The sequence below is a fragment of the Scyliorhinus torazame genome, chromosome 20, assembly GCF_047496885.1.
Source record: "Scyliorhinus torazame isolate Kashiwa2021f chromosome 20, sScyTor2.1, whole genome shotgun sequence".
NCBI lineage: Eukaryota > Metazoa > Chordata > Chondrichthyes > Carcharhiniformes > Scyliorhinidae > Scyliorhinus > Scyliorhinus torazame.
In genome coordinates, this window is record NC_092726.1 from 27,884,145 (window position 1) to 27,908,719 (window position 24,575).

Consider the following 24,575-nt stretch of genomic DNA (forward strand, 5'->3'; position numbering starts at 1 on the left):
GAGAGCAAAACTGAACACAATACTCCAGGTGTGGCCTCACTAACACCTTATACAATTGCAGCAGAACCTCCCTAGTCTTAAACTCCATCCCTCTAGCAATGAAGGACAAAGATCCAATCGCCTTCTTAATCACCTGTTGCACCTGTAAACCAACTTTTTGCGACGCATGCACTAGCACACCCAGGTCTCTCTGCACAGCAGCATGTTTTAATATTTTATCATTTAAATAATAATCCCTTTTGATGTTATTCCTACCAAAATGGATAACATCACATTTGTCAACATTGTATTCCATCTGCCAGACCCTAGCCCATTCACTTAGCCTGTCCAAATCCAAATTAATCACAACAATTTCTCTCGTTCTCATGCTTTGATGTACGTATTTCCCCAGGGAGAGTGAAACAGCTAGTTTCTCTTGGACATTTTCCCTCATTTTCCAGCTGATAAATTTAAAGCATCCATTTATTGCTTCCCAGGAAAAAATTGGGTTCAATTCTTCACTCTGTTCAATCTGAACCTCTCCCCCATTCCCACAATGCAGTGCTGCCCACGATGTTCTGTGATACATGTGAGGAAATAATGCTTCGTCTCCAGTCAGCTCGGAAGCAGGGCGCAGAAGTGGACGCGATTCTGTCTGAAGCCTGCAACCCGTATTCTGATGTCTCCAAGTCGGAGGTGAGTTCCTGTAAGGGGAAGTTGAAAGGGCTTCTGTGGACCGTGTTGAGATCAGATAATGTACAGAGACCAGGGGTGGGATTCTCCCCTACCCGGAGGGGCGGAGGGTCCCGGCGTGATGGAGTGGCGGGAACCACTCCGGCATCGCGCCGCCCCAAAGGTGTGGAAGTCTCCGCACCTTTAGGGGCCAAGCCCTCACCTTGAGGGGCTAGGCCCGCGCCGGAGCGGTTTCCGCTCCCCCGGCTGGCGGGAAAGGCCCTTGGCGCCACGCCAGCCTGGGCCGAAAGGTCTTCACCGGGCGACGCAGATCGGCGCATGCGCGGGAGCGTCAGCGGCCGCTCACAGCATCCCCGCGCGTGCGCAGAGGAGGGGGTCTCTTCCGCCTCCGCCATAGTGGAGACCATGGTGAAGGCGGAAGAAAAAGTGTGCCCCCCCCGGCATAGGCCCGCCCGCGGATCGGTGGGCCCCGATCGTGCACCAGGCCACCGTGGAGGCCAGATCGCCCCACGCCCCCCCCCCCCCCGGACCCCGGAGCCCGCCCGCGCCGCCTTGTCCCGCCGGTCAAAAGGTGGTTTAATCCACGCCGGCGGGACAGGCATTCCAGCAGCGCGACTTCGGCCCATCGCGGGCCGGAGAATCGGCAGTGCGATTCCCGCCCCCGCAGAATCTCTGGTGGCAGAGACTTCGGGACATGGTGGGGGCGGGATTCACACCAGCCCCCGGCGATTCTCCGACCCGGCGTGGGGTCGCAGAACCCCGCCCCAGGATGTCGCAAATCTGTGAATTGGATGGAGAATGTCTGATTGAAATGTGAAACACTCAATGTTGTGTTATGCCTCTTCATGTAGCATAAGCTGCTTCCTCTATGTATACTCTGACAAAGGAAGGTTCAGACTTGGAGATAGGTTTAACACATTTATTGAACAGTTAACAATTCTCCTACTTGAGTTCGATTCTCCTGCTAATCTTGCTGTAGTAACTCAGTCTAACTAACCAGTCTGCACTAAGCCACGTGGTGGGTGTGATGCTTCAGATCTGCCCCTGTCCTACTCTCTAAGTTTCGCCTGTGGAAAGAGACAGAGCATGTGTGCCCTGTCCTTATATATGGGTTGTGTACTGCCCCCTTGTGGTAGTGTCACCTCTGGGTGTCTTGGCTGCCCATTGGTCGTGTCCTATTCTATGTGTTCATTAGCTGTATGTCTACATGTCATGACATCTCCAGTGCTCCCTCTAGTGTTTACTTAGTTGTAGTGTATTTACATTAACCCCCTGTGTATTTACAGCACAATGCCAGATTCTTCCCTCCAAAACTAGAGTTGTGCTTGAGGCGGGCCCAGCAAACACTCCTGGCAGTGTAGGTCTGTCAGCGAAGGTGATAACCAATTAGGAAAGACCCACATAGCGTTTGTCTCCATGTTCACCTCTTCGAACAGGAGACCTCCACTCTTCACAATGGATTCTTACACGGGTCTCCAATACTCTTCCTCCACCTGGACCTCTTGCCCGGTCTTGGTCTTTTCATTGATAACTGACTGGCAGGAAGCAGACAGTCGAGATAAATGGGTGTTTATCGCGTGGTGTGAAGTAACGGTGACACGGGGATCAGTGCTGGATCCTCAACTATTTCCAAACTACTTCAATGAGGTGCATGAACGTTTAGTTGTTAAGTTGGTTGATGACACCAAGTAAGTTGCACTAAGTGCATTCCAGCCACTCGAGCGTGTGATTTCACGGTATTGACAACGCCTTGATGTGGGCAGCCTCCGCACAGACAGTGACCCAAGCCGGGAATCGAACCTGGGACCCTGGCGCTGTGAAGCCACTGTGCTAACCACTATGCTACCGTGCTGCCCCAGCATTGGGGTTTCACCACTTAAGCCACTGAAGTGTGAAGGGGGATGAATGGATGAAAGGGACAGTTGGTTGTCAATCAGAAACCACTACTAGAAAGCCATGAATGGTGTGCAGAAAGTGTGTCTGTGGGAATGAGACGCAGGCAGAGCTGCTGACCTTGGAGGGATGGAGACGTGGTGGGGCTGCAATGCTCCCCACTGCCCCGGTCTGGGCTGCTCTCGAGCTTCCAGATAGGGGTATTTATTCTGGAGGGGTCTTTGTGGGTGGGGGTGGTCTGTGTGTATGTGGGGGGTCTGTGTGTGCGGGGTCTGTGTGTGTGAGGGGGGTCTGTGTGTGGGAGGTCTGTGAGTGAGGGGGGCTGTGTGTGAGGGGGGGGCTGTGTCTGGGGGGGTCTGTGTGAGAGGGGGGCTGCGTGTGGGAGGTCTGTGAGTGAGGGGGGCTATGTGTGAGGGGGGCTGTGTGTGAGGGGGGCTGTGTGTGGGGGGGCTGTGTGTGGGGGGTCTGTGTGAGAGGGGGGCTGTGTGTGGGGGGGCTGTGTGTGGGGGGTCTGTGTGAGAGGGGGGCTGCGTGTGGGAGGTCTATGAGTGAGGGGGGCTGTGTGTGAGGGGGGCTGTGTGTGGGGGGGGCTGTGTGGGGGGGGCTGTGTGTGGGGGTCTGTGTGTGTGAGGGGGGTCTGTGTGTGGGGAAGTCTGTGTGTGAGGGGGGTCTGTGTGAGAGGGGGGCTGTGTGTGGGGGGGGCTGTGTCTGGGGGGGTCTGTGTGAGAGGGGGCTGCGTGTGGGAGGTCTGTGAGTGAGGGGGGCTGTGTGTGAGGGGGGCTGTGTGAGGGGGGGGCTGTGTGTGGGGGGTCTGTGTGAGAGGGGGGCTGCGTGTGGGAGGTCTATGAGTGAGGGGGGCTGTGTGTGAGGGGGGCTGTGTGTGGGGGGGGCTGTGTCTGGGGGGGTCTGTGTGAGAGGGGGGCTGCGTGTGGGAGGTCTGTGAGTGAGGGGGGCTGTGTGTGAGGGGGGCTGTGTGTGGGGGGGGCTGTGTGTGGGGGGGCTGTGTGTGGGGGTCTGTGTGTGTGAGGGGGGTCTGTGTGTGGGGAAGTCTGTGTGTGTGAGGGGGGTCTGTGTGTGAGGGTGTCTGTGTGTGAGGGGGGTCTGTGTGTGAGGGTGTCTGAGTGTGAGGGTGTCTGTGTGTGAGGGGTCTGTGTGTGGGGAAGTCTGTGTGTGTGAGGGGGGTCTGTGTGTGAGGGGGGTCTGTGTGTGTGAGGTCTGTGTGTGTGAGCGGTGTCTGTGTGTGAGGGGTCTGTGTGTGGGGGGTCTGTGTGTGAGGGGGGCTGTGTGTGAGGGGTCTGTGTGTGTGGGGGTCTGTGTGTGAGAGGTCTGTGTGGGGGGGTCTGTGTGTGGGGGGTGTCTGTGTGTGAGGGGGGTCTGTGTGTGAGCGGGTCTGTGTGTGTGAGGTCTGTGTGTGTGAGGGGGGTCTGTATGTGTGAGGTCTGTGTGTGTGAGGGGTCTGTGTGTGCGGGGTCTGTGTGTGTGGGGTCTGTGTGTGGGGGTGTTTGTGTGTGAGGGGGGGCTGTGTGTGTGGGGGGGTCTGTGTGTGGGGGGGCTGTGTGTGGGGGTCTGTGTGTGTGAGGGGGGTCTGTGTGTGGGGAAGTCTGTGTGTGTGAGGGGGGTCTGTGTGTGAGGGTGTCTGTGTGTGAGGGGGGTCTGTGTGTGAGGGTGTCTGAGTGTGAGGGTGTCTGTGTGTGAGGGGTCTGTGTGTGGGGAAGTCTGTGTGTGTGAGGGGGGTCTGTGTGTGAGGGGGGTCTGTGTGTGTGAGGTCTGTGTGTGTGAGCGGTGTCTGTGTGTGAGGGGTCTGTGTGTGGGGGGTCTGTGTGTGAGAGGTCTGTGTGGGGGGGTCTGTGTGTGGGGGGTGTCTGTGTGTGAGGGGGGTCTGTGTGTGAGCGGGTCTGTGTGTGTGAGGTCTGTGTGTGTGAGGGGGGTCTGTATGTGTGAGGTCTGTGTGTGTGAGGGGTCTGTGTGTGCGGGGTCTGTGTGTGTGGGGTCTGTGTGTGGGGGTGTTTGTGTGTGAGGGGGGGCTGTGTGTGTGGGGGGGTCTGTGTGTGTGGGGTCTGTGTGTGGGGGTGTTTGTGTGTGAGGGGGGTCTGTGTGTGCGGGGTCTGTGTGTGGGGGTGTTTGTGTGTGAGGGGGGGCTGTGTGTGGGGGGGTCTGTGTGTGTGGGGTCTGTGTGTGGGGGTGTTTGTGTGTGAGGGGGGCTGTGTGTGTGGGGGGGTCTGTGTGTGTGGGGTCTGTGTGTGGGGGTGTTTGTGTGTGAGGGGGGCTGTGTGTGAGGGGTCTGTGTGTGTGGGGGTCTGTGTGTGAGAGGTCTGTGTGGGGGGGTCTGTGTGTGTGAGGGGTTTGTGTGTGGGGGGTCTGCGTGTGGGAGGTCTGTGTGGGGGGTCTGTCTCTGGGGGTCGGTGTGGGAGGTCTGTGGGGGGGGTCTGTGTGTGGGAGGTCTGTGGGGGGGTCTGTGTGTGAGGGGGGTCTGTGTGTGAGGGGTCTGTGTGTGAGGGGTCTGTGTGTGGGAGGTCAGTGTGGGCGGGCTGTGTGTGAGGGGGGTCTGTGTGTGAGGGGAGTCTGTGTGTGGGGGGGTCTGTGTGTGGGGAGGGGTCTGTGTGTGAGGGGGCTGTGTGTGTGAGGGGGTCTGTGTGTGTCTAGGGGTCTGTGTGTGGGGGTCTGTGTGTGTGGGGTGTCTGTGTGTGGGGGGGTCTGTGTGTGGGGGGGTCTGTGTGTGGGAGGTCTGTGTGGGGGGTCTGTCTGTGGGGGTCTGTGTGTGGGGGGGTCTGTGTATGTGGGGGGGTCTGTGTGTGGGGGGGTCTGTGTGTGGGAGGTCTGTGTGTGAGGGGGCTGTGTGTGTGAGGAGGTCTGTGTGTGTGTGGGAGGTCTGTGTGCATGGGGGTCTGTGTGTGGGGGGGTCTGTGTGTGGGAGGGGTCTGTGTGTGGGAGGTCTGTGTGGGGGGTCTGTGTGTGGGAGGTCTGTGTGGGAGGGATCTATCTGTGGGGTTGGTGTGTGCGGGGGGTCTGTGTGTGAGGGGGGTCTGTGTGGGGGGGTCTGTCTGTGGGGGTCTGTGTGTGGGGGAGGTCTGTCTGTGAGGGGGCTGTGTGTGGGGGTGGTCTGTGTGTATGTGGGGGGGTCTGTATGTGAGGAGGTGTGTGGGGTCTGTGTGTGAGGAGGTGTGTGTATGTGGGGTGTGTGTGTGAGGGGGCTGTGTGTGTGTGGGTCTGTGTGTGAGGAGGTGTGTGTGTGTGGGGGGGTCTGTGTGTGGGGGGGTCTGTATGTGGGGGGGTCTGTGTGTGCGAGGGGGCTGTGTGAGGGTGGTCTGTGTGTGAGGGGGGCTGTGTGTGTGTGGGGGTCTGTGTGTGAGGGGTGTCTGTGTGTGAGGGGGTCTGTGTGTGAGGGGGTCTGTGTGTGTGGGGTCTTTGTGTGGGGGGGAGCTGTGTGTGAGGGGGGCCTGTGTGTGTGGGGTCTGTATGTGTGAAAAGTCTGTGTTTGCAGGGTCTTTGTGTGAGGGGGTCTGTGTGTGGGGGAAGTCTGTGTGTGAGGGGGTCTGTGTGTGAGGGGGGCTGTGTTTGAGGGGGGCTGTGTGTGAGGGGGGTCTGTGTGGAGATACCGGCGTTGGACTGGGGTGAGCACAGTACAAAGTCTTACAACACCAGGTTAAAGTCCAACAGGTTTGTTTCGAATCACTAGCTTTCGGAGCGCTGCTCCTTCCTCGGGTGAATGAAGAGGTATGTTCCAGAAACATATGTATAGACAAATTCAAAGATGCCAAACAATGCTTGGAATGCGAGCATTAGCAGGTGATTAAATCTTTACAGATCCAGAGATGGGGTAACCCCAGGTTAAAGAGGTGTGGATTGTGGCAAGCCAGGACAGTTGGTAGGATTTTGCAGGCCAGATGGTGGGGGGTGAATGTAATGCGACATGAATCCCAGGTCCCGGTTGAGGCCGCACTCATGTGTGCGGAACTTGGCTATAAGTTTCTGCTCGGCGATTCTGCGTTGTCGCGCGTCCTGAAGGCCACCTTGGAGAACGCTTACCCGGAGATCAGAGGCTGAATGCCCTTGACTGCTGAAGTGTTCCCCGACTGGGAGGGAACATTCCTGCCTGGTGATTGTTGCGCGATGTCCGTTCATTCGTTGTCGCAGCGTCTGCATGGTCTCGCCAATGTACCACGCTTCGGGACATCCTTTCCTGCAGCGTATGAGGTAGACAATATTGGCCGAGTCGCACGAGTATGTTCCGCGTACCTGGTGGGTGGTGTTCTCATGTGTAATGGTGGTATCCATGTCGATGATCTGGCACGTCTTGCAGAGATTGCCATGGCAGGGTTGTGTGGTGTCGTGGTCACGGTTCTGAAGACTGGGTAGTTTGCTGCAAACAATGGTTTGTTTGAGGTTGCGCGGTTGTTTGAAGGCAAGTAGTGGGGGTGTGGGGATGACCTTGGCAAGATGTTCATCGTCATCAATGACGTGTTGAAGGCTGCGAAGAAGATGACGTAGTTTCTCCGCTCCGGGGAAGTACTGGACGACGAAGGGTACTCTGTCGGTTGTGTCCCATGTTTGTCTTCTGAGGAGGTCGGTGCGGTTTTTCGCTGTGGCGCGTTGGAACTGTCGATCGATGAATCGAGCGCCATATCCCGTTCGTACGAGGGCATCTTTCAATGTCTGTAGATGTCTGTTACGCTCCTCCTCGTCTGAGCAGATCCTGTGTCTACGGAGAGCTTGTCCATAGGGGATGGCTTCTTTAATGTGTTTAGGGTGGAAGCTGGAGAAGTGGAGCATCGTGAGGTTATCCGTGGGTTTGCGGTAAAGCGAAGTGCTGAGGTGACCGTCCTTGATGGAGACGAGTGTGTCCAAGAATGCGACTGATTTTGGAGAGTAGTCCATGGTGAGTCTGATGGTTGGATGGAACTTATTGATGTCATCGTGTAGTCGTTTCAGTGATTCTTCGCCATGGGTCCAAAGGAAAAAAATGTCATCGATGTATCTGGTGTATAACGTTGGTTGAAGGTCCTGTGCGGTGAGTAGATCTTGTTCAAACTTGTGCATGAAGATGTTGGCGTATTGGGGTGCGAATTTGGTCCCCATGGCTGTTCCGTGCGTCTGGATGAAGAACTTGTTGTCGAAGGTGAAGACGTTGTGATAAATAATAATTAATGTTATAATAAATAGTTGTTGCTTTGGGCGCGATCTACCGGTCACGCTGCGCGCAAAAAACAGCGATGCAACATGACGTAAATGACGGGAGACTCCACTCCCAGGATCGATGGGGCTCGCCGTGCCTCACGAGATCTAACGCGATCTCGCAAGACGTCGCGATGTGAAGCCCGGCCATTGTGGGCTGCGTCACCTTTTGGCAAATCCGCATATTAGACTGAGACAGCTAATCTCACTTTAATATGGAGCTCCCCGAGGGAACCAAGACTTTGGGATCGGTCCCCCTTCGCCTCGGCGAGCTCGGGCGAGCGCCGTTCAGAACCGGTCGAGGACCAGACGGAACGGCACTCGTGGGGGTCTTCCAGGTGATTGGAGGTCCCCAGGTACAGGCCTTCTGGGTAGGGTTGTACCCTGGTGCTGTTGATGCTCCCTGGCACCCTGATGGTACCACTGCCAAGCTGGCATTATTTGCACAGCAGTGATCAAGTTGTGGGGGGGGTGGGGTGGGGTTGCCCTGCATGGATGGGGGGGGGGGTCTCCTGACAGTTAGATGGGGCTTGAGGGTGGGTTCGGGGTTGGGTCGGGGGCCCTCCCTGCCCTGAGGGGTTTCGGCGAGCGAGTCTCCTCAGCGCGGGAAACGGGACTCAGTGCGGCCTGGGCCGCACGTTCCCCACGCGTATCTAACCGGAGTCACGTTAGATAGCGTTGTATTCCTCGGTGCTGCGAGCACCGGGAAACGCAGCGAACCGCGCTCGCTGAGGGACATAGTTCCCAGTTGGCGAAACCGTGACCAACATTTTCTTTTTGCTTTGTGTTCAGTCACCATTGTTTAAGGCACTTGGGTGTGAAGAGCGTTGAACCAATTTAAATTATTAGGTGCACGAGATTGAGATGATCTGATTTTCCTTTTTTATTTAATCTGATTCTTATAGTGCGAAGACTTTATTCACTCCAGTAAACCGCAGCTCAGCATTCTTCTTCAGAACCAGGAGCAAAGCGATCTCTGTGTAGTAAGTGTATAAAGGTTAACACTCCCATTCTCCAAAGGGACGGCCTTCCTCCATGACAAAGCGGCGAGGAAATATGGGGGTGACTGATGTCATCACAGCCAAATACCATGCGCTGGATTCTCCAGAAATGGGGCTATGTCCGCACGCTGACGTAAAACTGCAGGTGTTTCACTCCCCAGTTTCCTGAAAAAATAAAGAGCTATTCACTTATTTGCAGGGGGCTGGCAGGGACCCTGGGAGCTTTGCGCAGCTTTGGCCGCGGATACGAGCCCCCGATACCAGCCCCAAGAAACAAGATTCCCCCCCCCGATCCGGCCTGCGACAACAGGCCCGATCGTTCTCCCAGCCGCCCATAAGGCCTCCCCCCCCTCCCTCGGGTGCTGGATCCCCCGCCCCGCCCCCAGTGCGGCCGCAGACTGAGTCCCGAGCGGCCAGATGTGGAGCCGTCAGGAAATCGGCCGGCCAGGAGCATCGCTGCTCCAGCTCACTGGGAGAATAACCATCTCATAGCATTTTTTTCCCATAGAATTTACAGTGCAGAAGGAGGCCATTCGGCCCATCGGGTCTGCACCGGCTCTTGGAAAGAGCACCCGACCCAAGGTCAACACCTCCACCCTATCCCCATAACCCAGTAACCCCACCCAACACTAAGGACAATTTTGGACACTAAGGGCAATTTATCATGGCCGACCCACCTAACCTGCGCATCTTTGGACTGTGGGAGGAAACCAGAGCACCCGGAGGAAACCCATGCACACACGGGGAGGATGTGCAGACTCCGCACAGACAGTGACCCAAGCCGGAATCGAACCTGGGACCCTGGAGCTGTGAGGCAATTGTGCTAACCACTGTGCTACTGTGGGTGCCCTAGAAAATAACCAACACCCATAGAGTTGTGCTGATGGGAAGATTCATGACGGGGTCAACGTCTCTTCCCCGATAATGTACAAACAGCAAAGTGTACCCGTTTGTTGACCTGTCAGAGAGCTGTCTAAACTGATGTTCATTCCAGGCTGGGCCTTGATCTTTATCACCATTGTGTATTCACTGACAGGAACTGTCTGTCTGTAGAAGACAACGGACTATTGAAATACTTGGACCGGATAAGTGTACTTGGGGACCAGCCTACTGGTGTTCAGCACCAGAAAATGCCCGTGAGTGTGGCGTAAGTATGACGTTACATTTTTTACAAGTTCTGGGATGGGGCCGCCACTAGCTAAAGCAGCATTTATTGGCCTTCCCTAATTGCCCCTTGAGAAGGTGGTGGGTGAGCCGCCTTCTTGAGCCGCTGCAGTCCGTGTGGTGTAGGTACGCCCACTGTGCTGTTAGGGAGGGAGTTCCAGGATGTTGCCCCAGCGACAGTGAAGGAACGGCCGATATATTTCCCAGTCGGGGTGGTGAGTGACTAGGAGGGGAACCTCCAGGTGGTGGGGTTCCCAGGTATCTGCTGCTCTTGTCCTTCGAGATGGTAGAGGTCGCGGGTTTGGAATGTTGCCGAAGGAGCCTTGGTGAGTTCCTGCAGTGCATCTTGTAGATGGGACACACGGCTGCCACTGTGCGGCGGTGGTGGAGGGAGTGAATGTTTGTGGATGGGGTGCCGATCACGCGGGGCTGCTTTGTCCTGGATGGTGTCGAGCTTCTTGAGTGTTGTTGGGAGCTGCACTCATACAGGCAAGTGGGGAGTATTCCATCACACTCCTGACTTGTGCCTTGTAGATGGTGGACAGGCTTTGGGGAGTCAGGAGGTGAGTTACTCTCCGCAGGATTCCCAGCCTCTGGCCTGCTCTGGTAGCCACAGTATTTATGTGGCTGGGTCCAGTTCAGTGTCTGGTCAATGGTAACCCCCAGGATGTTGATAGTGGGGGATTCAGTGATGGTAATGACATTGAATGGCAAGGGGTGATGGTTAGAACCTCTTATGTTGGAGATGGTCATTGCCTTGTGCTTATGTCACGTTAATGTCAATCTGTATAATGATTGGTAATGTTTAAAGATTTATAGACAACTGATAGTGGCTGACAATTAAACCTTATTTAAAGTTTGTGTTGTGGGAGGTTTTACGGCTATGGTGTACCTTAGTCCCTTTGAGCACCAACCTGACAGAGTTCTGATTAAGATCTTGATTCAAGCAATAGCAAGGAGTGTTGTCTGCCAACACGTGGCCCACAGGTTCCCTGAACGAAGACACGGCAGCACAGTGGTTAGCACTGTTGCTTCACAGCGCCAGGGTCCCAGGTTCGATTCCCGGCTTGGGCCTGTGTGGAGTCTGCACGTTCTCCCCCGTGCCTGCGTACGTTTCCTCCGGGTGCTCCGGTTTCCTCCACAAGTCCCGAAAGACGTGCTTGTTGGGTGAATTGGACATTCTGAATTCTCCCTCTGTGACCCGAACAGGCGCCGGAATGTGGCGACGAGGGGATTTTCACAGTAACTTCATTGCAGTGTTAATGTAAGCCTACTTGTGACAATAAAGATAATTCTTATTATTAATTATAATTTTAGCTTATCTTACAAACAATTTGCATCGACCAATTGAAATGAGACACTTACTCGAAGATGGATTCACAGAGTGTCATGTGAAAGTACCTTTAAGAAATGGGTGTTTAAGAAATGTACCTTTAAGAAATGGGTGTTTATCAGTGATGTCAGAGTGTGGGTGGAGCTGGGCTGTCTGTCAGCTTTTTACTTTCGTTTTAGGCGTTTGCTGCAGGGTGTGTTTTAGTTTCATTTTCAGTGTTGGAGCTGAAGCCAGACAGAGCAGCTGTACTGTTGAACTCTCTGCCATGAAAATACTATTTCTTGATCATTTGGTGAATTCAGAATTATTAATGTTCTCAGTAGTGAATGTAAACCTAATGTGCTTCTGTTAAAAGGTGTTTCTTCTGTCTTCTGGATGTTGTTTGGGAAGTTGTTAAGGATTACTTAGTGTTGTATTCTTTGGGGGTTGTATTTGAATTGATGGTTGCTAAGATGTTCACTGTATGTTTTAAAAAGGTTAACTTGAGTTCATAGAATAAACATTGTTTTGCTTTAAAAAATACTTTTCCATTTCTGCTGTCCCACACCTGTAGAGTGGGCCGTGTGCCCCCCATACCACAATCTAGTAAAAGGTGTGGCTCAGGTGAACTCCATGATACACTTTGGGGTTCTCTAAACCCTGGTCCAGAACAAGAGTCATACAGCGTAGAAACAGTCCCTTCAGTTATCATGTCCAAGCTGAGCATCAAATAGCAATCTATACAAATCCCATTTACCAGCACCATTACTTGCTATGGCTTGGGTCAACAAAGAACCAAGAAAAGTACAGCACAGGAACAGACCCTTCGGCCCTCCAAGCCCGCGCCGACCATGCTGCCCGATTGAACTACAATCTTCTACACTTCCGGGGTCCGTATCCCGCTATTCCCATCCTATTCATGTATTTGTCAAGATGCCCCTTAAACGTCACTATCGTCCCTGCTTCCACCACCTCCTCCGGCAGCGAGTTCCAGGCACCCTCTACCCTCTGTGTAAAGGGGTCGTGGATAATAATCAATATCCAAGCACAATTAATAGTCATTGTTTCCACAGTAGCATCTGACCAATTACAGAAAACCTAAGCTTTCTTAATTACAATATCCCGCTCCAATTGAGGTCATTGCTCAAGTCCTTGAATTCCAGATAGCGACATGTAGGAAGCAGCCACATACATAGAACATACAGTGCAGAAGGAGGCCGTTCGGCCCATTGAGTCTGCACCGACCCACTTAAGCCCTCACCTCCACGCTATCCCAATAACGCCTCCTAACCTTTTGGTCACTGAGGGCAATTGATCATGGCCAATCCACCTAACCTGCACGTCCTTGGACTGTGGGAGGAAACCGGAGCACCCGGAGGAAACCCACGCAGACTCGGGGGAGAACGTGCAGACTCCACACAGACAGTGACCCAGCGGGGAATCGAACCCGGGACCCTGGCGCTGTGAGGCCACAGTGCTATCCACTTGTGCTACCGTGCTGCCCTGTCCCGTCCGGGAACTTTACCTTGTCACCTTTCCCGCCCTGTTTTTTTTTGAAGGGTGTTGGGGTGCTAATTTAAGAAATTTGATGGGATAAGGATCCCATGTTGTTGAAAGGCCAGGGAAGTCACGGTCGAAGAAGCCAGCAAGCAAAGACGTGAAATGAAAATCGCTTATTGGCACAAGTAGGCTTCAAATGAAGTTACTGTGAAAAGCCCCTTGTGAAAATCGTCATCCGATTCAGTAACCTCTCGGTTGACAAAATGGCGGAGGCCACTGTCCAAGCTTAGGTTACCTCATTGACCATCGAGATGCCTACGGGCACCTTTGCTGAGGAATTCAAGAAACAACGCCAGCCTGCCTCTGAGGACCTCCATACTTCAACTGAAGAGGCCCTAGTTCCTATTCGGTCGGCGCTGGCAAAGACGGACGAAACGGGAAAAGTGCATGGCGCAGCGTTGCCAGGTGTAGAGGCGGCACTTTCGCCTCTTTGGAGGCTGGGAATAGCAAACCTCCGCCTGCCGAGGCGGACGACTCGGAGAATGGCTCCAGCAGGCAGAACCTCAAAGTGGTGGGGCTGCCGGAAGGAGCGCAGGTCCCGAAGCTGACGGAATATATTGCCGAAGATGTTTGGGAAGGTGGTGGGGGAGGGTGGGCAGTTGTCCCCTCCCGAGCTGGATCGGGCCCATCAGTCGCTCCGTCAGACGCCTCACCGTGGGCAAGTATCGCGAGGTTCCACAGTCAGCAGGAGAAGGAAGAGTCCTGAGGTGGGGGAAAGATCACCCTGACTACAAATGGGAGGGCCACACCATTAAGCTCTATCAGGATGCGAGAGGGAGCGGAGCTTGCCAAAGGGAGAGCGCCGTTCAACAAGGCCAAGGCAGCATCATTCAAAAGTAGAGCTTGGTTTGTGTCGTTTACCCTGCAGGCCTCTGAGTGACTTAGAACGTAAAAGACGATTACTTTGAGGCGTCGGCGGATGCCAATTCTTTTGTGAGGAAGCATGGGCTGGGGGCGAGCCGATTATGTATTATGTGGGACATCCTCTTGTTATTGGAGAGGGCTTGAAGTTTTGGGGACTTGTTGGGGTTTCTTAGACCAGTTTGTATTTTATTGTTCGCATTTAGTGTGTTTCTTCTTGGTCATTAATGTTGATGTGGATGGGGGAGGGGGGTGGGGGTGGGGGGGGGGGGTTGTGATTGGTCTTCCATACCTTACGAGGGAATCCAACAAACACCTCAACCTGTCCAAATCGGAATCTTTTATTGAGTCTCGTGTGGTAAGATAGCAATCTGATACAGAGCACGTTATCATGGAGGCTGCTCCTCTGGCATCGACACCGAGCACTGACCAATCAATTGGATGTCATACCACTCTCGGCAATGGCCGGACGTGTCTCCCCTTGTACGGGAGCCACTGGTCACATGGCCCTGGCCTTGAGGCCGCATTGGGTGTCTGCACTGCCACCTGCTGGTTGGAGGTCTCACACCGTCCATCTATGATATAGCCCAGAGGCATATCACCATCGTGGGGTGGCGTGGGGCTGCTGGTTGTCATGGTTATTTATTTTTATATGTCCCGGGTGGGGGTTTTCCCCGCTCGCTGTAGAAGCTAGCTGACGGGAGTGAAGCAGTGGGGATAACTGCGGCTCATTATCTTAGTCTAGGTTTTAGACAATGAAATTAGGGGGGGGGTTTGTTTCGGGTTAGGGGTAGATGAATGAGGGGTGTTGGTGGCCTATTGACTGTTTGTTTGGGCAATTGGGTGTGGTTAATGAGAGGCGGGAAGGTGGGGGAAAGGGGAGGGTTTATTAACGGTGACTACAACTTGTCCCTTGTCCTGTGCGTTGATAAATTAAAAGGGTTTCTTTCTCGGCTGTAAAGATACTGCCAGATCAGAATGGGAGACATGGGATTATCCTTGTCCATGTCTGTGCTCCGAATTGGGACTGTACGGTTCATATTGATAAATTACTGGCCTCTATTTCTGATTTGGATTCACATCAGCTAATCTTGGGGGAAGATTTTAATTGTATTCTCGATCCTAGATTGGACCGATCTATGCCCAAATGATTGATTCCTTCAGGAGTGCAGGCAGCTTTTATAGACAAGTTTCGAGGGGTAGGCCCGTGGCCGTTTTTAGATCTGAGGGATAAGGATTTTTTGATCTTCTCCCATGTACATGAATAGACTTTTTTCTGCTGGGTGGGTCTCCTTTCTCGAGTGACGAAGGTGGGCTGCTCAGCAATTGTCATCTCAGACCACGCGCCACATTATGTCGATTTAGTGTTTGAGCCGGGTCCCTAACTTGAAGGTGTACCTCAGCAAGAGACCCTCGCTGTTCAAGTGAAGACAAGCATCCAGCAGAGGGCAGTAGAGCGGAGCTGGTGACTGGCTGTTGCGGGGGAAATTTGCATGCGTCCGTGTACTCACCCTAACTTGAAGGTGTACCTCAGCAAGAGACCCTAGCTGTTCAAGTGAAGACAAGCATCCAGCAGAGGGCAGTAGAGCGAAGCTGCTGATTGGCTGTTGCGGGGGAAATTTGCATACGTCCATGTGCTCATCCTAACTTGAAGGTGTACCTCAGCAAGAGACCCAAGCTGTTCAAGTGAAGACAAGCATCCAGCAGAGGGCAGTAGAGTGGAGCTGCTGATTGGCTGTTGCGGGGGAAATTTGCATACGTCCGTGTACTCACCCTAACTTGAAGGTGTACCTCAGCAAGAGACCCTAGCTGTTCAAGTGAAGACAAGCATCCAGCAGAGGGCAGTAGAGCGGAGCTGCTGATTGACTGTTGTGGGGGAAATTTGCATACGTCCGTGTGCGCACGCTACCTTGAAGGTGGTTTGTAGAGGAGCTGTTATCAAGTGACACTTAAACCCGAAACACTTCTTCAGTGGTTCCCTCCCTACCCCCTCTTCTAACCAAAAAACCAACAACCGCTGTTAAGCTCAAGAGGAAGGCTCGAGGGCAGGTCGAATTAGAAAGAAGTTGGACCGTGACGTCACAGCCTGCAGGTAAGGGACTGGCTGGTGACTGGTAAGTAGTTTTTCTTTTATTTTCCCTCAGGTGTTATTGTGCGGGGCGCAGAGGTTGCTGAGTGAGTGCTTGCTGAGACGGGGAGTGAATAACAGGTAAGCGCTTTCTTTCTTTTTCTTTTTTTATCCAGAGGGGATGGCAGGGAAGGCAGTGCAATGTTCCTCCTCCAGAATGTTTGAGGTGAGGGACGCCGTCAGTGTCCCTGCTGATTTCATCTGTGGGAAGTGCACCCATCTCCAGCTCCTCAGAAACCGCGTTAGGGAACTGGAGCTGGAGGTGGATGAACTTCGGATCATTCGGGAGGCAGAGGTGGTCATAGATAGAAACTTCAGGGATGTAGTTACTCCGAAGAATAAAGATAGATGGGTGACGGTGAGAGGGGCTGGGAGGAAGCAGTCAGCACAGGGACCCCCTGTGGTCGTTCGCCTTAGTAACAAGTATATCGCTTTGGATACTGTTGGGTGGGTTGGGGGGGAGGGGGGGGGGCTTACCAGGGGTAAGCCATGGGGTACAGGTCTCTGGCACAGAGTCTGTCCCTGTCGCTCAGAAGGGAAGGGGGGAGAGGAGTAGAGCATTAGTCATTGGAGACTCCATAGTTCGGGGAATAGATAGGAGATTCTGTGGGAACGAGAGAGACTCGCGGTTGGTGTGTTGCCTCCCAGGTGCCAGGATGCGTGATGTCTCGGATCGTGTTTTTGGAATCCTAAAGGGGGAGCAGCCCCAAGTCGTGGTCCACATAGGTACCAACGACATAGGTAAGAAAAGGGATAGGGATGTAAGGCAGGAATTCAGGGAGCTTGGGTGGAAACTTAGATCTAGGACAAACAGAGTTATTATCTCTGGGTTGTTACCCGTGCCACGTGATAGCGAGATGAGGAATAGGGAGAGACAGGAGTTGAACACGTGGCTACAGGGATGGTGCAGGAGGGAGGGTTTCAGATTTCTGGATAATTGGGGCTCATTCTGGAGTCAGTGGGACCTTTACAAACGGGATGGTCTACACCTGGACCAGAGGGGTACCAATATCCTGGGGGGGAAACTTGCGAATGCTCTTCGGGGGGGTTTAAACTCGTTCAGCAGGGGCTTGGGAACCTGAATTGTAGCTCCAGTATACAGGAGGTTGAGAGTAGTGAGGTCATGAGTAAGGTTTCAAACTCGCAGGAGTGTACCGGCAGGCAGGAATGTGGTTTAAAGTGTGTCTTCTTCAATGCCAGGACCATCCGGAATAAGGTGGGTGAACTTGCGGCATGGGTTGGTACCTGGGACTTCGATGCTGTGGCCACTTCGGAGACATGGATAGAGCAGGGACAGGAATGGTTGTTGCAGGTGCCGGGGTTTAGATATTTCAGTAAGCTCAGGGAAGGTGGTAAAAGAGGGGGAGGGGTGGCATTGTTAGTCAAGGACAGTATTACGGTGGCAGAAAGGATGTTTGATGAGGACTCGTCTACTGAGGTAGTATGGGCTGAGGTTAGAAACAGGAAAGGAGAGGTTATCCTGTAAGGGGTTTTCTATAGGCCTCCGAAAAGTTCCAGAGATGTAGAGGAAAGGATTGCAAAGATGATTCTGGATAGGAGCAAAAGCAACAGGGTAGTTGTTATGGGAGACTTTAACTTTCCAAATATTGACTGGAAACGCAATAGTTCGAGTACTTTAGATGGGTCTGTTTTTGTCCAATGTGTGCAGGAGGGTTTCCTGACACAGTATGTAGATAGGCCAATGAGCGGCGAGGCCATATTGGATTTGGTACTGGGTAATGAACCAGGACAGGTGTTAGATTTGGAGGTAGGTGAGCACTTTGGTGATAGTGACCACAATTCAATTACGTTTACTTTAGTGATGGAAAGGGATAGGTATATACCGCAGGGCAAGAGTTATATCTGGGGGAAAGGCGATGAGGCAAGACTTAGGATGCATCGGATGGAGAGGCAAACTGCAGGGGATGGGCACAATGGAAATGTGGAGCTTGTTAAAGGAACAGCTACTGCGTGTCCTTGATAAGTATGTACCTGTCAGGCAGGGAGGAAATGGCTTAGCAAGGGAACCGTGGTTTACCAAAGCAGTCGAAACACTTGTCAAGAGGAAGAAGGAAGCTTATGTAAAGATGAGACATGAAGGTGCAGTTAGGGCGTTCGAGAGTTACAAGTTAGCTAGGAAGGACCTATAGAGAGAGCTAAGAAGAGCCAGGAGGGGACATGAGAAGTCTTTGGCAGGTAAGATCAAGAATAACCCTAAAGCTTTCTATAGATATGTCAGGAATAAAAGAATGACTAGGGTAAGAGTAGGGCCAGTCAAGGGCAGTAGTGGGAAGTTGTGCTTGGAGTCCGAGGAGATCGGAGAGGTGATAAATGAATATTTTTCGTCAGTATTCACACAGGAAAAAGACAATGTTGTCGAGGAGAATACTGAGATTCAGGCTACTAGACTAGAAGGGCTTGAGCTTCATAAGGAGGAGGTGTTAGCAATTCTGGAAAGAGTGAAAATAGATAAGTCCCCTGGGCCGGATGGGATTTATCCTAGGATTCTCTGGGAAGCTAGGGAGGAGATTGCTTTGATCTTTAAGTCATCTTTGTCTACAGGAATAGTGCCAGTAGACTGGAGGTTTGCAAATGTTGTCCCCTTGTTCAAGAAGGGGAGTAGAGACAACCCCGGTAACTATAGACCAGTGGGCCTTACTTCTGTTGTGGGAAAAATCTTGGAAAGGTTTATAAGAGATAGGATGTATAATCATCTGGAAAAGAATAATTTGATTAGAGATAGTCAACACGGTTTTGTGAAGGGTAGGTCATGTCTCACAAACCTTATTGAGTTCTTTGAGAAGGTGACCAAACAGATGGATAAGGGTAAAGCAGTTGATGTGGTGTATATGGATTTCAGTAAAGCATTTGATAAGGTTCCCCATGGTAGGCTACTGCAGAAAATACGGAGGCATGGGATTCAGGGAGATTTAGCAGTTTGGATCAGAAATTGGCGAGCTGGAAGAAGGCAAAGGGTGGTGGTTGATGGGAAATGTTCAGACTGGAGTCCAGTTACTAGTGTACCACAAGGATCTGTTTTGGGGCCACTGCTGTTTGTCATTTTTATAAATGACCTAGAGGAGGGCGTAGAAGGATGGGTGAGTAAATTTGCAGATGACACTAAAGTCGGTGGAGTTGTGGACAGTGTGGAAGTTACAGAGGGTCATAGATAAGCTGCAGCGCTGGGCTGAGAGGTGGGAAATTGAGTTTAATGCAGAAAAGTGTGAGGTGATTCATTTTGGAAGGAATAACAGGAAGACAGAGTACTGGGCTAATGGTAAGATTCTTGGCAGTGTGGATGAGCAGAGAGATCCCGGTATCCATGTACATAGATCCCTGAAAGTTGCCACCCAGGTTGAGAGGGTTGTTAAGAAGGCGTACGGTGTGTTAGCTTTTATTGGTAGAGGGATTGAGTTTCGGAGCCATGAGGTCATGTTGCAGCTGTACAAAACCCTGGTGCGGCCGCATTTGGAGTATTGCGTGCAATTCTGGTCGCCGCATTTTCGGAAGGATGTGGAAGCATTGGAAAGGGTGCAGAGGAGATTTACCAGAATGTTGCCTGGTATGAAGGGAAGATCTTATGAGGAAAGGCTGAGGGACTTGAGGCTGTTTTCGTTAGAGAGAAGAAGGTTAAGAGGTGACTTAATTGAGGCATACAAGATGATCAGAGGATTGGATAGGGTGGACAGTGAGAGCCTTTTTCCTCGGATGGTGATGTCTAGCACGAGTGGACATACCTTTAAATTGAGGGGAGATAGATATAGGACAGATGTCAGAGGCAGGTTCTTTACTCAGAGAGTAGTAAGGGTGTGGAATGCCCTGCCTGCAACAGTAGTGGACTCGCCAACACTAAGGACATTCAAATGGTCATTGGATAGACATATGGACGATAAGGGAATAGTGTAGATGGGCTTTAGAGTGGTTTCATAGGACGGCGCAACATCGAGGGCCGAAGGGCCTGTACTGTTCTATGTTCTAACTCTGAGAATCTCTACAGTTCAGAAGGAAGCGATTTGGTCCAACGCATCTGCACTGGGCCTTGGTCCATCAGAGCTCCCTGCCTAGGCCCAATCCTGCACCCCGATCCCAATAACCCCACCAAACTATTTTGGACAATATTAGCATGGCCAATCCACCTAACCTGAACGTCTTTGGACTGTGGGAGGAAACCTCACTTGCAGATCACCTCGCTCAATGGGCGCGAGGGAAGAATGGGAACAGAGCCCGTAGCGAGTGCGTTTTCCCGGGTATTTCTCAGCACACGGAACGCTGAGACACACCACGCTATTGAGTACCCATCAGTGTGGATATGGGGCCTCAGCGAGGAGCATCCCGTCGAGGCCGCACTCAGACGCTCCAGTCGCCGGAGTTCCTCAGCGCGGAAGAAGATGGGCGCCATCTTTAAATGGCGTCCCGATCTGAGACCCCCCTGCACCCGCACTGGGCACTTCCAGGCCCGATCCGCAGTACAGGGAAAATGCCAGCTTGGCAACGCCCCTGCCAACTGGCGTGGCATTGATCGGGCCCCGGGGGTGCACAGTGCGGCTGTGGAGGAGTGTGGGGGGTGGGGGTGGAATCTGGGGGCCCCTTTATAGGGAGTTGGGGCTACAGGGGGTCACGTCGGGAGCTCCACGTCGGGGACTTCCCCGTTGAGACCCCCGATGTACCCGAATGGCCGTTAGATAGTGTGTTCTCAGCACCTGCATCAAAGACAAGATCACAATTGCCAACAGGAAGAACATTCAAGCACGACAATCCCACAGATCATTATGAGCAGTTCAAGAAATCTCCAGCCAAGGTTACCATGACAGGAACTGGATGTACCCGCAAGTTACCTCAATGTTTTCAAAACTCATAGATGTATCTGTTGTATGTAGATTGGGAGGGGGAAAATTTAACTTGGAAAAGGGTGGAAGAAAACAGGGAACTTGACACCGGTTCGTCTTACATCCAGTGTTAAGGAAAATGCTTGGGTTCTATGTTCTATATTCAAATGGTCATTGGATAGACATATGGACGATAAGGGAATAGTGTAGATGGGCTTTAGAGCGGTTTCACAGGTCGGCGCAACATCGAGGGCCGAAGGGCCTGTACTGCGCTGTAACGTTCGATGTTCTATGTTCTATTACAAAGATGTGGGGCGATATTCTCCGACCCCCGTGCCGGGTCGGAGAATCGCCGGGGGCTGCCGTGAATCCCGCCTCTGCCGGTTGCCGAAGTCTTCGGCACCGGAGATTCGGCGGGGGCGGGAATCGCGCCGCGCCGGTTGGCGGGCCCCCCCGCTCGATTCTCCGGCCCGGATGGGCCGAAGTCCCGCCGATAAATTGCCTGTCCCGCCGGCGTAAATTGAAACACCTACCTTACCGGTGGGACAAGGCGGCGCGGGCGGGCTCCGGGGTCCTGGGGGGGGGGCGCGGGGCGATCTGGCCCCGGGGGGTGCCCCCACGGTGGCCTGGCCCGCGATCGGGGCCCACCGATCCGCGTGCGGGCCTGTGCCGTGGGGGCACTCTTTCCCTTCCGCCTCTGCCACGGTCTACACCATGGCGGCGGCGAAGAGACTCCCTCCACTGCGCAGGCGTGGGAAACTGTCAGCGGCCGCTGACGCTCCCGCGCATGCGCCGCCCGGAGATGTCATTTCCGCGCCAGCTGGCGGGGCACCAAAGGCCTTTTCCGCCAGCTGGCGGGGCGGAAATTCCTCCGGCGTCGGCCTAGCCCCTCAATGTTGGGGGCTAGGCCGCCACTCTGAGCCTGAGTATTCTTGTCCTCCCCATTGTCCTCTATGCTTTTGCCTCTTTCCATGCCCATTCCGTGACTGCATGTCTGTCCCTGACTCTGGACCGGCCAAATCCAACACCCCCTGTGACTGTGACTGTCTTCCTGCCACCTAAGGACCCACAACTATGTCCCAGGGACCAAACCTTACCACTAACAATCCCACCCCCTAGGCCGAGTGTCCACCATACCATCGCTGCTTGGAACCTCCCCCACCCCTCCTTACAGGACCCCAGGCCCGTCTCTCCCCCCCGCACTTACCTGCACCTGAATCCTCACCTTTCCCTACCCACCGCCCGGGCAATGCAGTCGACACCCTTACCCATAACCCGTTAGGACAGGGCCAAGGTCTGGAGCCCCTGCAATGTCCAGGTAGCTCTTGTACAAGGCCGCATGTGACAGGGCCACCCTGTCTGGTGTCTCGTCTACTGTCTGCACCATCTGTGCCCCAGGCTTTTGACATCCTGGCCCATGGCTGATACCTTCGCAACCAAGGACCCCACCAGGGATGCCACCTTTGCGGCGTTGGCATGGGTGGCAGGCATGACGGGTACCGCCTCCTGCCCCTGCAGACTCCTCCCACTGCACATGCCGGCCCTGGATGGTTGTTGACACCCCCTCATGTAGCCCCCCCGCTCTGTGTCTGCATCATTATCGAGAAGGTTCCAGAAGCCCCGCCTTAACGGCAGCTAGTCCCTGGGGTTGCACGTGTGTGCGGGGCGCACCAGATACTTCCCACAGGAGCCTCTTCGCTGAAGTGCGCAACCGAGGTGAGAGTCTCTGGGATCGGGGAGAGTGTTAGAGACAGCTGTGACGGACCATCGCTGGCATCCCCGGACTGGTCCAGGGTGTCTCGGGCTGGCGTCCCGGGCTGGTTCCCTTTGCTGTCTGTTGCTGCCTTGTCATTGGTATCTTCTTGGGGTTGTGGCCGTGTGCGGGGATGGGGGGCACCAGAAAGGCCCGCTACGTCGTCAACTCACACGGCATGGCATGAGATGGCGCGTGGGTTGGTGTGGCGTGGGGAATGGTGGGTGGCGTGGGGGTGGGGTGATCTGAGGGTCGTGAGGATGGCGTGGGGGTGGTATGGTGGTCTGGGCGTGGTGGGTGGGGAGCGTGCCACGCGTGCCGCAGGGACACCGCAACTCAGCGGGGGCTCATTTGACTGCCCAGTGCCGACCTCCACCTCGGGCATCTGCCCTCTCTCCTGGTCCTCCGACCTGTCCCAGGCGGTCCCCCTCCTGCCACCTGTCTCTCTCTGCGGTTGTGCGGCACGTTCGCCTGGGGTGGGGGGGGGGGGACGGACTGAAAACGCAAGACAGTCGGATGTGTGGCGCACAGGGGGTGCGCAGCTGGTTGAACTTGTGCCAGGGGGCCCGGCCATGCCGGACACTATTGGGTGCTGGCGTGTGGTACAAAGTGGGTACGAACGGTCGGCCGATGGGTGTGTTCAGTTGACCTCCGTGTGGGAGGGGGGGGGGGGGGGGGAGGGGGGGGGGGGGGGGGTGGAGGTTGGGGGGGGAGGTTACGGGCGTGTGGAACAGGGCCCGGTGCCAGGAGCACAATGCTGCCCACTCACCCTGGCCACCACGAGAAGGCTGTGCAACGTCTTCCGGCGTTGCTGGCTGGTCCTGGCGCCCACGATCCCTGGCACCTGCGCCAAGGCCCGTGGCGGGCCTTGCCCACCCCGGGGAACAGGGCGGCCTGCCCCTCCTCCAGCAGGATAGCGGCAATTGGAGAATCCCGCCCTTCGACGCAGAAAAGGCAAACCCCGCCCCCCCCCGATATTTCGCAGCACATCTAATTAAGTCACCCCCGCGCCATATTTTCTACTCTCACGGGCTTCATAAAAAAGCATCCGCGTTTTGCAGGAATTAGCAAACGGTGGGGCCTCTGCCCAAAGTCTGTCTTTGAGTAAAGCGCCCTCATGTTTGAATTTTGGCTGTTCTTTCTTTCAGACTCTGAATTACTGTGAGAGGCACGGATGGAGCTAAAGCAAATGTTTAAAAATCTCCGGTGGAGCATTGCTTAAATTTAAAGAAATTAAATTGCCACACAATCTTTGCTCGGAAATTCACTTCAGCGTCAGCACCAATAGATCTGTCCCACTCCATGCTATGTGCTTGTCTCTTGTTTGCTGCCCATTACTTGTTAATGCAGCACAATCCCGACCCTGCGAAATGAGCCACTGTGGCTGAATCCTTGTTATCCCTGCCGCTCCATACTTATCTTTCCCTGTGGATGGTGTTGCCTCCAGATCAGGGTTGCTGGCCTTTTGCACTGAATGTGAATTTTATTTTTCAATCAGACCTTCTCCGTTAATTGTGGTCGTGTTTGCTCACATCGCAACTCGTGCAGTTTAAAAGTTAGTTATTGACTGAGAGACAGGTCTGGCACCGTGATAAGTTACTGTTTCAGTTTGAGTCCTTCTTGTCTGTGCGCTGTGCTGTCAATTACTTCAGCCAATTCCTATTCCATGGAGGCCGACGAGACTATTCGGACCTGCACAAGTTTCAAGAACGAAAGTGATTTTGGCAGAATGTTGCGCGCTGATGTAGATCTGAATTAACCCACTAATATTCATGATTAAGCATCCGTTCCTTGCCCTCTGTTGCTGATTTGCGCTGCAATGATGGACTCTGACAGTTAAGCATGTAGGCTAAAATGCTTTGAAACCACGATTTGCTTGTTTAATAAACTTTTACTAACTTATTTGGGAGTTGATGTGGTTCGTTGTCATGTCTTTCAATCCTTCAACTCAATACCTCGTTCAATTAGCCTTTTGTCATGGGGGAGGCTCAATGTTGGCTCAATGAAGGGTGTTTTCTTCAGCTGGGGCGACCGATAAAAGCTGATTCTGCTACTTATCTGCTGAAACTGAATGAATGAAATGAAAATCACTTATTGTCACAAGTAGGCTTCAAATGAAGTTCCTGTGAAAAGCCCTTAGTCACCACATTCCGGCGCCTGTTCGGGGAAGCTGTTACGGGAATTGAACCGTGCTGCTGGCCTGCCTTGGTCTGCTTTCAAAGCCAGCGATTTA

The 24,575-nt window shown here is 53.6% G+C and overlaps 1 protein-coding gene across 2 annotated transcripts in view; it reads left to right on the forward strand.

Moving 5' to 3' along the window:
• The window catches only part of LOC140396748 (prosaposin-like), an 83,067-nt gene extending 58,823 nt beyond the window's left edge, over positions 1-24,244 (forward strand). For both annotated transcript variants that reach the window (XM_072485488.1, XM_072485489.1), the window contains exons 8-11: positions 542-675; positions 8,643-8,720; positions 9,775-9,885; positions 23,491-24,244. In XM_072485488.1, the coding sequence (XP_072341589.1) occupies positions 542-675; positions 8,643-8,720; positions 9,775-9,885; positions 23,491-23,526 (359 nt within the window). In that variant the 3' untranslated portion in view covers positions 23,527-24,244. The remainder of the gene's footprint in view (positions 1-541; positions 676-8,642; positions 8,721-9,774; positions 9,886-23,490) is intronic.
• The last annotated feature ends 331 nt before the right edge of the window (positions 24,245-24,575 follow it).